This window comes from Antedon bifida, chromosome 1 (genome assembly GCF_963402885.1).
Source record: "Antedon bifida chromosome 1, ecAntBifi1.1, whole genome shotgun sequence".
NCBI classification, from domain to species: Eukaryota; Metazoa; Echinodermata; class Crinoidea; order Comatulida; family Antedonidae; genus Antedon; species Antedon bifida.
The window spans coordinates 9,990,259-10,008,705 of NC_136226.1; the positions used below are offsets into that span (position 1 = coordinate 9,990,259).

Consider the following 18,447-nt stretch of genomic DNA (forward strand, 5'->3'; position numbering starts at 1 on the left):
CATTCAACTGTACTATGCATTCCTTGTCTATAATAGATAATATTTTGTATTATATGTAAAGAAAATAAAAACATTTAAAAAAACCCAGAATAAGAGAATATCAATACATTTCTCAAAAGAAGCTTGTTTAAAGTATCACTACAGTGTTATTAACAAGATAGATACCCACCCCACCCAGGGCAGGTTTAAAATGTTCATTAACCTCCCAGTACAATAAAATTCCGGTCATTTTTGGTATCCCACATATTGAGCAAAAATGTGTATAAAACAAATGTACAAACTCTTATAATATAGAAATGTGTTTAATATATTAATTTGTGGCTTGAAAAATCTAGTTCAGTTGAACTTATCTTTCCACATTGAAAGCTATTTATTGTTTTATGGCCATGATAAAGTACATAGTCATTTAATAATACCTTGTTAATGGCTGTGCATAAAGCTACAGGAAAGCGCAACTTTCTCAGTAATTAACAGTAGATAAATTGTTTAACTATGGCTATAAAAGCGTTTGTGTGTCAGATGACTTCATTTCCCATCCAATATAATCAACACATAGTACTTGATACTCTCCCTACTGTGAACTACTTTGTGTTGTAATGTCTATTATTCAAATCAATATTTGTATTAGGAATTCTGTTGTAAATGTCAAGTTTCAAATAAGTTCATGAGAAAACAAATTATTATACAGTATTTAGATTAAAACAAACACACTATACCCTGTTTTAAAAAAAACACTAAACCCTGAACACAAAAACCACTATACACTGTACAAAAAAAAAACACTATACCCTGTACAGAAAAAACAAAAACGCTGTGGTATGTAATTACGCAAGAATCTAAAATAAACATTACACTGACATTTTTTTTTACAATGAAAGAAATTCAATATTGATTGTTTTAAAAAATAAAGATATATTTTCTGTGGATATTATAAAGATTGATCAAATTTAATTTTTATTTCATGAAAAGCATATCATTTTATTTATTTGTCATACGACCAAACAATGTTTCAATGAATATTAATATGAACGAATGGTAGACCAAAGGCATAGCAGTAATTGGTCACTTAAATAAACTCAAAACTAAACTAAGCAAAAATAATAATGAACAAATGATAAAGTATAGACATTGAAATACACAGTGCAGTTTAAAGCCCCCTTCCCTACGTTTTTTAGATCTAATTTAAGATCACAAACTATATTTAATGTAAAAATAATACTATATGGTCCTATTGCGATAACTTTTTTCGTCTTTAAACGGTTAAAAATGTGAAAAATAAGTCGATTCTTATAATTATAGCGGCCCGCTATAAATCCCAAAATGCATTGCGCGCGGATTGATATGTTTGTTTTTCACCTGTAATTCGCCCACTTTTCGATCGATCGTGAGGCCAAAACAAATGGAAGACTCCTAACTTTTCAGCGAAAATACCGGGTTTTCTCCAATTTGTATCAACGGAGTCTGGCAAAAATAGAAAGACAATTAATGCAGCAACTATACAACGTCAGGCTAGGTATATAGCTAGCGTACGATGTTCGTACGTTACCGATGTTTACCAGCTAGGCCTACAAAACTAAGCCTAGCTAGGCTAGGCCTAAGACCGTCCACGATAGGTCGATCGCCGCGAGCTACTTAGGTAGTGCATTGTTTCTCACTTTTTATCATAATTTACCATAAAACGTACATTTAAGACAAGGAATGACATGGTTTAATGTTTTTAAAGTGATATATATGTATTATTTTCCAAAAAACGGCCAAAATTGCAGGGAAGGGGTCTTTAAACTTGAAGAAAGATATTGTGATCACACAGGGAATTTACAGAAGATTACAAATTCAAATATCTCAGCTATAAGCAACTGAAAACTGGATGTAATTAAGCTAAATAAATTGTGATATGTTTTTATATAGGTTATTATGGAGATGGGTTGAATGCAATTATTGTGTTTGCATCATGTTACATGCCGGATAAGACACGTAAAGACTACAGCTATGTGATGGACAATTTATTTTTGTAAGTTAATGTATATCAAACTCATCTAATTTTTGTCTATTTTGTAATAAAATGATCTTGCATACAATTTAGATCTTAAATCGAATAAATGGAATAAACAACAATGTACAAATTGCATGGATAAGTAATCACTAAGAACAGTAGTTTCATATATGATGATAAAGTGTTGGTAAGCAACTTTTGAGTGTTTCTGTATTGTATTGTGTATAATTGTAAAAGAAAATTATAAGAATAAAAAGAAACACCAAAATTAAAATCAAATCTACCCAAAAAATTATTTCTGATCAGAAATGATTAAATATGTTTTATTGAATATATTGATATATACTGTTTTTGTTTTTAACCCTGACTATTTTTTGAAATGTTTTTGCTTTTTTTAATTTATAGAAAATCAAAATATTAGTTTTTATTAATTTCTTCCTAAACAAAGGAAACACAATTAATTGGTTTATCGTATGAAAAAAAAATGTAAATTGTATTCAATCGACAGGTTGATTCAAACAGGAGCTTGATTTATAAGGAGGGGCCTCCTGAATTAGTAACATGACCTAAGTTTTACCCTCATTAAAAATGATTGACAAAAGAAAGGCAATGATTGAAAAAAAAATGTAAATGGAACTATTTTGCACAATGAGGATTTCATTTATTTGTCTAATAAAAAAAGAGTTCTTAAAAAAACAAGACAAAATATTGAGTGGGGACCATTTAAAAGACATTTTACAAAAATATATAATATATGATAAAACATACTCCAATTAATGAGATGGAAGCTGTGATTCAACGTTTCGATCTTTATTTAATCATTTATCAGAATGTTTGAATCATGACTTCCCTTTCATTATTTGGAGTAAGGTTTATTCTATAATGTTATTTAAACATAATCTGCAGTGCATTTAATGCTTGAGATAATGTTTAACATTTAATTTATTTCGCCTTTAAATTTAAACATAATTTTAGACACCAGATTAATTTGACCATTATAATTTTTCAAAATACTTATTAAGTATAGACTGCTTGCATAACACTCAAAATCAATAAGAGCCATTTGCAAGCGAGTGGCTCATTCAATGATAATCATAAATATATTTTATTAAAAGATAATGACGAAAAGATGTATTATTATTATGACTTTGTAAAAAGAAATTAGTTCTTGTGTACATTATATATTGTACAAATTGACAGCATTGTACGGTATATAATTATAGAAAATAATATATCAGATGAAAATATTAATGAGATAATCAACCTAAAACCAGTGAAGCATTCAGTGGATGTAATTTTGTGTCATGTGATGACTGGTGTTTCCCATGGTGACAGACACTAAATCTATATGACTGATCCTCTCTAGTGACATCTTAACCAAATAGAACAGCAGCTGTGGTATCAAAATATATAATATAGTTTTTCCCTGGTTTTAATGTTCATGGTTTAGAGTTCCATTCTCATATAATATAACAAATTCTATATAATATTACAGTAGAAACCCTGTAAGTTGACACCTTTGATAGCCCACAAGGTGTCCCCTGAATGGAGGTTGGCCTTTAGTGTTAAACATACTCCCCCTTCACTTCATAGAAAAGTCTCCACTTCATAGGGGTATTTCCTTTGAATAGGAGTGTCCCAAATGATGGATTGTACTGTATGTAATTTTTAACTGAAGTAGAAAATATGAAATCATCCAGTAATAAGGTATAACATAAATAATTACTACATGTTTTTTTCTGTTATTCAGATATATTGTGAGTACATTAGAGCTACTTGTTGCGCAAGATTATATGATAATCTATTTTCATGGCGCGGCTTCCCGACGCAAGGTTCCAGGAATGGCTTGGATGAGGCGTTGTTATAGACTTGTTGATAGAAGGTTAGATTTTCAATTTTAATGCAATTTTTATACAAAGTATTAAAAGTAAATTATATAGTTTGTTTTTGATGGTTAAAAGAAGTCTTACTTTTTAGATCATACAGTAGCATGTACATGCTATTTGTATATTTGATTTACACATGTCGAACAGTGATTTGTTAATTATACGAGAATGAATGATGCTTTAAAAGTAGTGCCGCTGTTTTCATCATGTACTCGACACAAAGTAAATATGTTTTTTATTTGTGTTTTATTATTAATAATTTTATTTTTCAGATTACGGAAGAATTTGAAAGGCTTGTACATAGTTCACCCTACAATGTGGTTAAAAACGGTAGTTGGATTAACGAAACCATTTATAAGGTAATTCACTTAAAATTTGATCGGCACAATAACAAACAAAAAAACGAGGGCAACAAAAAATATAAATAAACATTCAATTCAAATTTATTTTTCAAAAGGAAATTACATAGGATGTGCATTAGACATATTTCTGTATTCACATACACAAAATAGATAATAAACATACATGGCTTAAACTAGGTCAATTTAATTTCAAGGAATATGGGTGCATGACATTATTCTACCAGGACAGACATTTGATTGGATATAACATAGTTTGGTTAAGATGTTTTTTTTTATCACTCTTCTTATCTTAAAGTTTCTTTCTATTACCGTTTTTGATTCAAAATGTTATGTAATATTATTTTAAAAAAGGATATGAAAATTTGGGAAAAATGTAAATAAAACGGTGGAATAAAAAATAAAAAATCCTTCTTTTTGGTCTATTTTGTTCATGTAATAAGTCTGAGTAGATTGACTCAATATCATTTTATTTTTGTTCTAGTGCCAAGTTCAGTAGTAAATTAAGATTTGTGTATCAACTTGATGAATTAAAGCAACTGGTTCCAATGGAATATGTATACATTCCTGAAGAAGTGAAAAAGTAAGTAATCCACCTACAGTAGAACCCTTAGAGTCTTCTTAATAGAGGTTTCCCCTGAATAGAGGTGTCCCCTGAATAGAGGTGTCCCCTGAATAGAGGTGTCCTCTGAATAGAGGTGTCCCCTGAATAGAGGTGTCCTCTGAATAGAGGTGTCCCCTGAATAGAGGTGTCCCCTGAATAGAGGTGTCCTCTGAATAGAGGTGTCCTCTGAATAGAGGTGTCCCCTGAATAGAGGTGTCCCCTGAATAGAGGTGTCCCCTGAATAGAGGTGTCCTTTGAATAGAGGTGTCCTCTGAATAGAGGTGTCCCCTGAATAGAGGTGTCCCCTGAATAGAGGTGTCCTCTGAATAGAGGTGTCCCCTGAATAGAGGTGTCCTCTGAATAGAGGTGTCCCCTGAATAGAGGTGTCCCCTGAATAGAGGTGTCCTCTGAATAGAGGTGTCCCCTGAATAGAGGTGTCCTCTGAATAGAGGTGTCCCCTGAATAGAGGTGTCCCCTGAATAGAGGTGTCCTCTGAATAGAGGTGTCCCCTGAATAGAGGTGTCCTCTGAATAGAGGTGTCCTCTGAATAGAGGTGTTCCCTGAATAGAGGTGTCCCCCAGTGGAACCTTTTCATTGTAAATATGTTACAGCATTTGTTATCTTTTGTATTTTTTCATTTTCCTAGTAATATTTCCTGTTTATTATTCTATATAAGCATTGAATTTCCAAGTTTTTTTTATGAACCTATTTTTAGATAAGGCAATAATATAAAGACAAACAAACAGCAGACAAACAGTGTGCTTAGTGATTGCCAATGGGCTATTCTAATTGCTTTGTGAACTTGCGAACTGAAAATCATCAGGCAGACAGAAGATTTTATTAACCATAAATATCTCAAATTTTATTCCTATCCATTCGTCTTAATATAGATTTGACTTGAAGAGAACACAGAAGGTAAATTGCATGTGGCTGTTGATAATAGTTTTTTTTTTACTATTTTGCATGTTTCAGAATCATGGCTGCAGAAGAGATCTTGAGGGTGGATCTAGGGTCGAAAAAAAAGGGGCTAGGTTAAGCAAGCTATGCATATACACATTATAATTCCCATTTTACAAATATTTTGGGTAAGGGAACCTCCTCTAGATCCACCCATAGCTGTTGAATTGTGATAATGCCAGCTAAAAAAAGCATTTTGCTACCTTTTTGATACAAGACATTTTGAGAAAATTAGTTGTCAAAGCTAGGAAGTTTGGAGTGCAAACTCAAAGTATAGTTAACCATAGCTAACCCAAAGTTATGTTAAAATGCTAAAACTCAAAAAAGTCAAATTTAAACGTTTTTATATGACTATAAAAATTACTCATTCTTTCCACATCAGAAGTTACAAGTTAGTGATTATTTTTACATTTTATTGTGTATGGAATATAAGAGTCTAGCAATGATTATTCATTGCCCATTGAGACTTATAAAATGTTCATAAAATCTACAAATTAATCATTTGGACCCATTCATTCATCACCTACTTTGTAGTACATGTATCATAGGCATGCAATGTTGCATCATTTAGGCCTGACTGTAATAACATGTTTTTAAAAGTATGTTATTTGTGGCTAGCATAAATTTAGAACATTGTTTACAATATTGAATCTTGGTTTGCCATGCTTCAATACATTATTGTTTCTCCATTTCTATACAGGAAAACGAGGGCTTTTGGGGTCAGTATTGATAGAAGGCAGCATCGTACCTTTCTCCTAAATAACTATAACTTTTATTTAAACTGTAAAACTAGAAAATGTTTGAACTTCTAATTTTTGCAATTTTGAGCTATAAGAATTTGAAATCGATTGAGTATGGAGGTGTCTACCACCCATGGCCTGAGAATTGTTGAGGCTACAATATATGAAGGATATATACAGTATTACAGATGGTACAGCAAAGTAAAAATAAATCTCTTAAGCTCTGTCTACACTATCAAACTAGTTTGACTAAAAAAAGTGTGATAGTTTGACTAAAAAAAGTGTGATGTGTCCACATATGGATATGATGTCATCGTTTCCATAAATGGGCACATCACATTTTTTTTGTCCCATCAAGTTTGATAGTGTAGACAGAGCTTTAGAAATAGAAATATTAGCGCTGAAAGTTAAAGCTTGAAAAATAACATGACAAACATGTGTATTTTTTATGGGTTTATTTTTATGTTCATTAAATGTTTGTATGAAATACTGTAGAAGAAAATTGCAAAAATTAGAATTTGTACAAAACAATTTCCATTTTCACTGTTTATAGATTGTGATTGAGTAGCTTTTGATGTTTGAGTCTTGTGTGATAACTTTGTCTCGTTATTTTTAGATGTTGTTTGAATAACTGCATGCATAGCCTCATTGATTCCATAGTGTGCTGTAATGTATGCATGCTTGAAAACCATGGAGGTATAACAATTTAACACCTCCATGCTTCAACTCAAATGTCATTACAAAATAATGACAGTACCATAAATGATTATTGTTTTTTTTATTGTGTTGTCGTCATAACAATTTTTATTAGTATTTTTTTAATGTTGCAGTTTGGCCATTTAGTACTCAATTTAATTATAGTTTTAACATCTCATTTTTTATTACTCAGTTTTTTATTATTGTTACTCTTATATTTCAGGGCTGTATCATAAGATTAAATTCTATAAATCGATTGCCTAAGATCATAGAGATTGTTGTGAATATATATCTATATGCTAAGATATAATAATATAGGCCTCATTCAATTCAATGTGCTGAGTGTTATATCATCAATCAACAGTCCAAATGAAATAATTCTGAACATTTAGCATTTTTGAATATGACTCTGTATAATTATATAATAATTTTGAGTTACAATAATTCTTGTGAAAGTCAAAGTTGAAGACTATAATTTTCATACATAAGTAGAAAAGATTATTTTCTAATCCAAAAGATAAGTACAAAAAATGATAATGATCCTGAATTATACATTTTGAAATATTATTAAGAAACACAAATATGCTAAATTTTAATATCCAAATATGGTTAGAATTATGTTTATTTGCATGTGTAGTATAATGAAATATTGCTGTTTCTTTGCGCGATTGTTTTACCTAACTATTTACCATATGATAGACCTACTATTTCATCCCCCCATTTTACTGCACGTTGTCGCTACCAAGTTCCTAATATGACCATGGAGAAATTCCTACATAGTACTAAATATTAATGTCATTAAAGCTGTACTTTTACAGTAGCTTTTTAGTGTAAACTGGTGTCAACTAACATAATCAGCCCATCCCATGATATTTGTTATCATATGTAAAGTAAAATAAGAAAGTTAATTCTACTGCTAAACATTTTAGTTAGACCTGAAAAACTGTTTAGGATCTAGAGTGTATTTTGACAAATGTGTATGTGATATTTATGATATTTCTAAATTTGCAAATGTATATTCTTGACTGGGCTTTTGCTGTAAATGTTTACCTTTTGCTCCATTTTTACCTACCGCTGATATGTTAATTGTGAATTGATTATGAACGCATTCTGTGTATGAAAATGCATATCTCCTGCCTCCCAACCATGCCTCCACCAACTGCCATAAAATATAATATATATAGTACTTGAAATTTAAATGTATGTCATAAAGGCAAAAGTGTAATATTGTACTTCAGTACCATCATAAATGTCATGAAACTAAAAGAGCCTGGGTTCATTCAAGTATTGTGTTCTTCTGTCACCCTATTCCAGAACAATTTTGTAGGGTTTATTTTGGGCAGAGAGAGGGCCATGTCTAGATTCACTTTTTCCCAGTGCTGAGCCCAGTGCTGAGCCCAGTGCTGAGCCAGAGCTCTATAATAACGGATTGTTAGTGTTGCTATGACCACATCCACTTATTACGTTTTTCTCTGCCATTTAATTTTGTAAGGAAAATTGCTTTTGATAATTGCAATATTTTGTGTTTCTTATCATGTTACAAATTATTTTATTATAATGTGCTCTTTCATTAAAAATCAATTTTTAGCTTTTTTTTAGTGTGCAGTACATAAATTGACCTCATGAACTTTAAATTCAAGTAGTCTTCTTAAACTAAAATTAATTTTCATATTTTTTTAATCAATTGAATAATTCTTGTTTTTCTAACCCTAATCAATGACTAGTACTTAATATGCTTGCAATCATGTTATTAATATGCATTTTATGTTGTTTTTTTTCAATACAATAGTAGGTAGATAATAATATATTAATATGATAATAAGGTATTAAGACCCATTCTACTGTAAATAAATGTACAACATTCAAATTGAAGTACGTGCAAGTAAGTGTTACAAGTGATTAGATGTTTTAGATGAGTTCTTGTGCTGAATCAATATTGATAGTGTTGATAAATATCTGGCACACATAGAACATACCATAGTATACAGTAATTCTGTATTAAAGTAGAAATGATATATTCATTCACAATATATCATAAATATTATGAACAAATAAAATAACATTAAACTAAAAAACACAGTAAATAGAATTTAGAATTTAAAGACATTAATTTTATAAAATAACACTAAAACGAATTAAGGCATTTGAAGTGTTGCATTATAAGTTCACAAAAAGTTATTTATTTCAATACAGTATAAAGAAAAATATATTTTTTTTGTAGGGTGGATAAGCGTTATGCTCGAGCTTGATGATGACTCGGCTAGTGGCACTTCAGATCTGTCGGACACCGATTCTGATTTCGTAATGGACAGCTACATTCCTTCAGCGCCACCTACCGATAAATCAAATGCAGCCCACTCAAGAAACCTACCTTCAGAACCGGGTAGAATCCAATTCTCATCTTCAGAGTCGGAGACAGAAGAACCAATTGGAACAAAATCCTTTGAAAACGATAACTTCCACGGCAGTCGGACAACTGTTGACGGGGAATTTATCGAGGACGACTACATGAAATGTCACATGACATCCTCGACTGTAGATACGCGAGTGCTTAGTCCTAATCCCATGAATAGTGGAGGTACAACACCTCGGATGCAATCGCCTTACGGAATACTGCGATTTCAAGATGACGAGGTTGAATCAGAGATTGCGGCTTCTGCACGCGACTGGCTTCTGTACCCAGAAGCCGGTAGTTCACCGCACTATTCATCAGAAAGGACAAATGCGAGTAATAAAGAAACAGATTTTTTAATTGAAAGTATTAATAAAAAATAAATTTATTAAACTAGTTTAAAAATAATGACTTAAATGATTTGACATTTTTAATGTGCATTGAGAAAATTTGAATTCCTTGTGTTTTAAAGATTTGAAGACTTGATAGTATTATAGTCTTGGGAATTACTTTCCATTTAAAAAATGGCTGTATTGCCTTGGTTGTGTGGTTTAACCTTTTTTTGCAGAAGAAATCGAAATGCAATGCTGACTTACTAGAATTTATAAGGGCAATATTATTTATAATGAAATTATGAAACGCATTTTATTTTAAATGTTTATAATTTTAAACTTGATTATATCCTTAAATGCAGTTATACTGTTTTACAGAAAGTGTATATGTACAAAATACAGTAAAATTGTAGTGTAAAATCTATGCTTGTTTTTTCAAAATACTATTTGAATTGCTTTAGTGTGATGCTGGCACGTGCATAGGCAGTAGACATTGTAAATAAAATATCTGAATGCGGAAAGATGCAAACGTATAACATAGTAATTTAATTATTGATTTTTAAAGTTAATAGCATGATTATTTATACAATTAAAAGTTTTTCAACTCACTTAATCGCCGAATACCAAAAATACCAGTTTTGTACAACTTATATGTAATGTTTATATAGAAAGATTTATAATGTTGTAATGTGTATTGGTAAAGTAGTTTGATATATTATTACTAAGCCATTTTAAACAATTATTATGCGTGTATATTGTATATAAATTATATGATTAAATATATAGCCAACATAAACAGCCAGTTTGCCATTTTATTCTTCAGGAAAGCCCCTTGCCATCAAATTACCAGACAGAATACAACTACGGATGTGTTTTTAGACCATCCGTTAATTTAATATTGTATTGTCTCCTTTGTTGACTTATTTTAATGTTTGTTAAAACACCACCGGAGTGAGTAATTAAAAAGTACCACCAGTGCTGCTACTAAATTACATGAGAATGTAGAGGTCGTACAGCAGTATGAAATTCTGCAGCCATCCTGTAAAATTATACTGTATTTTGTTGGTTTATAGATTAAAAGAAATAGCCCGAAAATACATCAAATAGAGGATACAGATTTAGTCCTCGGCACCAAGAGCATAAAGTGCTCAGCTATTTCTTCAGCTATTTGTACTTTAAATTATCCTTGCTTGGTACGTCCAACCATTGTAGAGGATTTATTCCTTAGTTTTATAAAATTAATATTCCCATTCTTAGGGGTTGTTGGACAAAATTTATTACCCCACTTAACTGGCAGAGAATAATTCGCTCATAATTTACAGTAGGAGAAAAGTCCAGCGTGAAATTGTTGTGATCATGAACACAAGCTATACGATTACCATGCTACTGTCCATGCAAGCACAAAATTAAACAACTCAAACCAACATATCAATCATATATTCTTTTATTACAATTATATGAATGCGATGATTTTTTTTTTTGCAATAGATTATTAAATTACTATGATTTTCATCTTGATAATCTTGTTTTTAATTTTGTTTTAAGTTTTAAATAGAGTTGGTACTTAAAGAATGTGTATTCCTTTTGCTACAGTAAACTAGTATTGCATTTCAAAATACACAACATTACAACATTAAGATATTTCACACTTTTATTGTGATAATATCACATCGTTTTTGTTATGCATTTATATTCTACAGTATTAAGGATTAACTGTATCTTGTAGTATATTTTTATTTATCTTAGTTTGGAATGATGGAAACTTGTAAATGATGGTCAAAGCAAGTATTCAAATATCAGTGTTCCTCATTATTTAATCGACTTCTTCGATGGTTGGTCCTGGGCCTCCAGATGAACTGTCTGGAGCAGCTCCTGGTGCACCACCAGCACCTGGGAAGCCACCTGGCATACCTCCAGGCATACCACCTGGCATTCCTCCAGCAGCACCACCTGCTCCTTGATACAGTTTACTAAATACTGGCATGGCAACCTTTTCAAGTTCTTTGTGTTGGTAGTCAAACTCGTCTTTCTCTGCAGTCTGAACAAGATAGGAAAAAAGAAATAATGTCATGAAAATCCTGCAACTCTCCAACGATACAAACTTTGTATTGTGTAAAGACAAATACTAGGCCAAAGACCCATGGATGCAATAACAACAATGATGTACATACCTGATTATGATCTAACCATTCAATGACTTCTTTACATTTGTCAAGGACCTTGGTCTTTTCTTCATCATCAATCTTGTCCTTCACCTTGTCATCTTCTAATGTACTCTTAATATTGTATGCATAGCTTTCTAAAGTGTTTCTGGCAGCAGCCCTGTCTTTCATTTTATTGTCCTCATCCTTGTATTTCTCAGCTTCAGAAACCATTCTTTCAATCTCTTCCTTTGATAGACGACCTTTGTCGTTTGTGATGGTGATTTTATTGGTCTTTCCTGTACCTTTATCAGCTGCAGACACATTCAGGATACCATTTGCATCAATGTCAAAGGTTACCTCAATTTGAGGAACACCTCGTGGTGCTGGGGGAATTCCAGATAATTCAAATTTACCTAAAAGGTTATTGTCTTTAGTCATGGATCGTTCACCTTCATATACTTGAATTAGCACACCGGGTTGGTTGTCTGCATATGTTGTGAAAACGGATGCTTGCTTAGTTGGGATGGTTGCATTACGTTTGATGAGAGCAGACATGACTCCTCCAGCTGTCTCAATACCAAGTGATAGTGGTGCAACATCAAGCAAGAGTAGATCTTGTACCTCATCAGACTTGTCACCAGAAAGGATGGCTGCCTGGACAGCTGAAAACAAAAAGTATTAGTATTAGTTATGTCCTAACTTTGGTAGCTTGACTTTTATTATGTTATCAGAAGCGGCCAAAAGCTAATTGACCTTAACATTAATAATTACCTGCTCCATAAGCAACAGCCTCATCAGGGTTGATGCTCTTGTTAAGTTCTTTGTTGTTGAAGAAGTCACTGAGCATTCTTTGAATTTTGGGGATTCTGGTAGAGCCACCAACAAGTACCAACTCGTGGATCTCATCCTTTCCAAATGAAGCATCATTAAGTGCTTTTTCTACTGGAACAATGGTGTCACGGAAAAGATCGCTGTTCATCTCCTCAAAACGTGCTCGGCTGATTGATGTGTAGAAGTCGATGCCATCAAAGAGTGAATCGATCTCAATACTATTGTAGAATAAAAACAAAATTTCAATTAATGTTTTTTGTGCATAATTAAAATTGTTCTATATAGAATGGATGGCCTTAAAATATTGATGGTGTTGACAAAAAAAAGTGTGATGTGCCCAAATATGGTAGTGATATGACAGCATCATGTCCATATATGGGCACATCACATATTTTGTCACATAAAGTTTGATAGTGTAGAGAGAGCTTTAGAAATCAAGGTTGGATGACTACTTCAATAACTTTTTGGATGACTACTTCAGTAACTTTTTTTTAGCCATTAGTCTTACCTTGCTTGTGTACTAGATGAAAGTGTTCTCTTTGCTCGTTCACAGGCTGTTCGTAACCTCCTTACTGCACGTTTGTTTGATTGAATGTCTTTCTTGTATTTTCTCTTGAATTCTTGGATGAAATGTTTGACCATTCTGTGATCGAAATCCTCACCACCCAAATGAGTATCTCCAGACGTTGCTTTGACCTCAAAGATACCTTCCTCAATTGTAAGGATTGACACATCGAAAGTTCCACCACCCAAGTCAAAGATTAGGACATTGCGCTCAGCTTGATGCTGTAGGTAAAAAAAGCAATTTATTATAAAACAATTCAATACTCTATATATCTTTCACAATAAACCTTTCATTTTTATCAATTCAAAATGTAACAAGATTACATTGTGGCTATTGCAAATCATTTGTATTACGCTAGCATACAAGCATATCAAGTGTTTAATGTCGGCACAGGGATTTTACCATAGTAGCGACATTACTTCCTACAGCAATTTTCATTGTGCCATTTTGCTGTATAGTGTTTCTTATGTAATAATTCAATTCTACCACTGAACTGAAAACTTACTTTCTTATCTAGACCATAGGCAATAGCTGCAGCAGTGGGTTCATTGATAATACGCAGTACATTCATGCCAGAGATGGTACCTGCATCTTTTGTAGCCTGCCTTTGAGAATCATTGAAGTATGCTGGAACTGTTACTACTGCATTGGCAACTTGCTGATAAGAGAACAAAGAATTGTTAATAAAATCAATAACAAAGGAATACAGCCATATGGTAAGATTATATAACAAAAGATTACAATTTATTTATACCATTTTTGTTTAATTGCATTATATTTTAAACTTTATTTACTGTAGATATTGTTTTGTTTAATGTAATATATTAAATGTGCTGGGAAATACCTTTCCTAGATAGGCCTCTGCTGTTTCCTTCATTTTGACTAACACCATGGAACTGATTTCTTCAGGGAAAAATGTTTTCTTTTCGCCTTTGTATTCAACTTGAATCTTAGGCTTGTCGCTTTCTTTCACAACTTCGAAAGGCCACAGCTTCATATCTGCTTGTACATCATTTTCTTCAAAACGACGACCAATCAACCGCTTGGCATCTGGAATGTAAAGAGTTTAAAACAATTATAAAAAAAATAATATTGACTAGAAAAAAAAAACATTTGCAGTAGATCAACCGAATCTTATGAAAACAAATTAAAAAAATTACCAAAAACAGTATTGGTTGGGTTCATGGCAACCTGGTTCTTGGCAGCATCACCAATCAACCTCTCGCTGTCTGTGAATGCGACATAACTTGGAGTTGTTCTGTTTCCCTGATCATTGGCAATGATTTCTACCTTTCCATGTTGGAATACTCCTACACATGAGTATGTTGTACCCAAATCAATACCAATTGCAGTTTTCGACATGTTTGCTAGTCAATTGCCTGTTTGTGTTTCTGTAAATAAAATTTAAATTTATTAAATTGATTGAAAATGGCTATGCCTAGCCTAGGCCGGCCATTAAACCTAGGCCTAAGTAATAACAATTTAGTTATGCTAGGCCTAGACGAAAGAAAAGTTACAAAAAGAAAAGTCATGTATCAAGGTCGATCACCACGTGCTGCCCGATGGGTATATATGACGTCATTTTAGTAATTTCTACTTCCACTTCACTTATAAATGAACAATCAATTTTTCATAATTATATGGCTGGAAGAAGGTAAAAAAAGTAACTGAACACTACAGACCTAAACAACTAACTAATTAGTCATGTAAGCTAAGCCTACTACTCATAGTCATAGCCTAGATAGGCTAGGCCTGGTAGGACTTGCGGCGAACTGACTCCCCGAAAATTTCTAGGCTATTCTATCAAATTAAATTATTAGTTAGAAAGGAAGAAGGGCCGGGTCTTTAAATTAACTTCCAAATTCCTTATTACTAGCTAGTTTGGAATGAGCATAAACATAATCAGACTTGTTAGATTTAGTCCTTGTCCCATTTTATATAAACAAAAGTATAAAAGAACTTACCTTTTCTTATCTAGGTAGCCTGAGATCAATGTCCCGATCCTTACTCTCAGAGGTTCGCTGGAGGATTGAATAAAAGTACCGGTGGTTTCACACGCGACGACGAGGAAATTATCGATTATGTCAGCCTCTCCGAACGAATGTTTTAATTTTAAAGGTAAAATATAATTAAATAGAACCAACAGAAATTCTATATTTTAATAGTAAATTTCCAGATAGTATATATTAATATTATGTAATAATCTAGAGGTATTGAAATTGAACAAATGTTACAATTTTACGTGTATTTTGAATATATACTTGGTTAAAGAACGTTCTCGAAAGGAAATTAAACGCTTCATTGAGTCCGTTGTCATGTCACGTGGGCTGCAAAATGCGGTTTGGGGTTTTCCAGAAACTTCACTTTGCATGCAGTAGTAGTTTCTGGAAAGAAACTTTTGAAAGAATGACATGACACAATAGTATATAATTAGGCACTATTTCTCTGAAGAAGACAATACATAATTGATAAAAATATAATTAGGTCTGAACTTTGTTCACAGGTGGTGCATTAGCCAGACCAGTAATAGTAAAATACAGTAGTAATTTCAATCAAAATTGATAACAAATTAATAAAGTTCTCGTAGACAAATCTAGAAGCTTCGCCTCGACGGAAATTATGATACTTACGTATAATCATCATAAAATCTAATCTGATCCTCTCCTTCTATATCCAAAGATGCTTGTAATGTATATGGGCCCCCTCTACTCATTGCTAATATTATAATATTTAATATTTGTTTGAAGGTTTGGATGGTGAAATAAAATGTTGATAAATTTTTACATCAGTAGTTTTGAAAAGAACTGTGATATCTATTATATAATAATATGAGAAACTGAAGAATATAAATATAAACTTAATGAACGCTTGGGCGCACTTTCTTTTGAATAGTGTGAAGTTCACAAATTCAATGCCCGACGGTGTTACAGTACACATACTGGTATTGAAATCGTAAATAGTCCATTACTAAATACGGACGATCATATCGACGAAAGATAAACATACATATCTTATCTTATAATTATATAAAACGAAACAAATAGAAAAGTTTTCATTCTAGAAAGAACTATAGGTCACTTGCTTATCAAATGACGTCATGATTAATAAGAGCAAACGTCGATACAACAGTACGAGTTTATTGTTCTTTTGATCATGACGTCATTTGATTTGATTAAAAAAAAAATTTTTTTTTATCAAGGACAGCATAAATGGTTATCCTATAGCTAGGCCTATAGAGAGAACACTTTTCGAATGAAACATTTCTGTTTATGAGCCATTCGATCATAGCGGTAAAAAAATAGTTTAATTTAGTCTAATTTTATAACTCTCCATGATTATCGTCGTCTAGTGTGCCGCAGACTTAAGATGACTGCATTGAAAAATATATATCATAAATATTTACAATACAGAATTATCATGCGAAGAGAAAATAATTAATAATACTTTAAAACCCAATTCATCTTTGTACATTGTATATTATGTTTTGTTGGTCAAATAAATAAATGAAATGAAAAGTAGACACTTAGAGCTCTATCCTATACTGTCTATTCTATCCACCCGTGTCGAGGATCCCAACGACCCACCATCTGGTTCATCCTCAGCTCTTCGAATACAGGTACGTCAGTCGCCATATCTCGAAGCCTTTCACGGCTATAATACCGTACATATTACTATAGACAGCGGTGCTACTGGCAACATGATCCGTGAATCAACTGCACGTTTACTTGGCGTTCAGATTAAGCCCAGTAGTCAATCAGCACACCAAGCCGATGGATCTTCACAGTTACAGGTTATGGGCGAGACAAACGTCACCTTTACACGTGACAATAAAGACTTGACTTTCAATGGCCTCGTCGTTAAGGACCTCGACGTTGAGCTACTCGCTGGTACACCGTTCATGGAACAGAATGATATTTCTATCCGCCCCGCTAAGCGTCAAGTAGTTATGGCCGATGGCACAACATACATCTATGGCTCCTTGCCTACCACTTCGTCCGAACGCCACTCGATCAGACGCGCTCATGTTCTCCGTGCTCCTTCAACACGCACTGTGATATGGCCAGGTAGTTACATTGAACTTTCACTCCCAAATGACCTCACCGACATAGACACTGTTGCTATTGAACCTCGCATTGATGCACCAATCTCGAAAACATCTTTGCCATCTCATGTTTGGCCTGAACCACGTATCATATCGTGCGTTGCCGGACGAATTCGCATTCCTAACCTGTCAGACGAACCCAAAGTGCTTTCACGCCATGAACAGTTTTGCCAAGCTAGCCCTGTGTTTACACCTAACCTACCTGACACTTCATCATCCCCGATTAAACCACCAAAGCTTAACACTACAACAGTTCACACTTGCTTCTCTGATAGCATTAAGCTGGATCCGGATAGCATTCTACCTCGCAACATACTCGAACAATTTACTAGCCTCCACAAGGAGTATGATGACATTTTCAACCCTTCCTTTAAAGGTTATAATGGTGCTGTAGGCCCGTTTGTTGCCACCGTAAATATGGGACCAGTCCAACCCCCACAACGCAAAGGTCGTCTTCCTCAGTATGCAAGAGACAAGCTCCTTGAACTACAACACAAATTCGACGAACTCGAAACACTTGGAGTTTTTGCCCGTCCAGAAGATGTTGGAGTTGCTGTAGAATATCTCAATCCGTCATTCCTCGTGAAGAAACCCAACGGCGGTTCCAGATTAGTGACATCCTTTGCCGATGTCGGCAGGTACAGCAAACCACAACCGTCACTCATGCCTGACGTCGACTCCACTCTTCTTAAAATCGGACAGTGGAAATACATTATAACAACGGATCTCACCAACGCTTTTTACCAAATTCCACTTTCAAAACCGTCCATGAAATATTGCGGAATCGTCACTCCATTTCACGGTGTCCGGGTATATACCCGTTGCGCAATGGGCATGCCGGGGTCA

General features: G+C 33.3%; 2 protein-coding genes across 5 annotated transcripts in view; one reads left to right on the forward strand and one right to left on the reverse strand.

Annotated features, from left to right (window-relative positions):
- LOC144841183 (uncharacterized) overlaps window positions 1-11,328 on the forward strand; it is a 28,427-nt gene extending 17,099 nt beyond the window's left edge. The window contains exons 10-16 of one of the 3 annotated variants that reach the window (XM_078697409.1): window positions 1,909-2,011; window positions 3,744-3,875; window positions 4,152-4,238; window positions 4,723-4,821; window positions 5,733-5,757; window positions 6,500-6,518; window positions 9,457-11,328. In XM_078697409.1, the coding sequence (XP_078553535.1) occupies window positions 1,909-2,011; window positions 3,744-3,875; window positions 4,152-4,238; window positions 4,723-4,821; window positions 5,733-5,757; window positions 6,500-6,518; window positions 9,457-10,010 (1,019 nt within the window). In that variant the 3' untranslated portion in view covers window positions 10,011-11,328. The remainder of the gene's footprint in view (window positions 1-1,908; window positions 2,012-3,743; window positions 3,876-4,151; window positions 4,239-4,722; window positions 4,822-5,732; window positions 5,758-6,499; window positions 6,519-9,456) is intronic. The other 2 variants (XM_078697420.1, XM_078697429.1) reach the window with 2 other exon arrangements.
- Window positions 11,329-11,385: 57 nt separating this feature from the next.
- LOC144841193 (heat shock cognate 71 kDa protein-like) lies at window positions 11,386-15,616 on the reverse strand. Of its 2 annotated transcripts, none has more exons than XM_078697441.1 (8): window positions 15,464-15,616; window positions 14,660-14,890; window positions 14,344-14,549; window positions 14,005-14,157; window positions 13,443-13,720; window positions 12,875-13,152; window positions 12,131-12,765; window positions 11,386-11,997 (listed from the first exon to the last, which is right to left on the reverse strand). In XM_078697441.1, exons 2-8 carry the CDS (start codon window positions 14,859-14,861, stop codon window positions 11,773-11,775), a joined length of 1,977 nt encoding a protein of 658 aa, XP_078553567.1. In that variant the 5' UTR covers window positions 14,862-14,890; window positions 15,464-15,616; the 3' UTR covers window positions 11,386-11,772. The 2 variants fall into 2 exon arrangements, with proteins under 2 accessions (XP_078553567.1, XP_078553575.1); XM_078697449.1 differs by having other exon boundaries at window positions 14,660-14,884; window positions 15,464-15,542.
- Window positions 15,617-18,447: the final 2,831 nt, after the last annotated feature.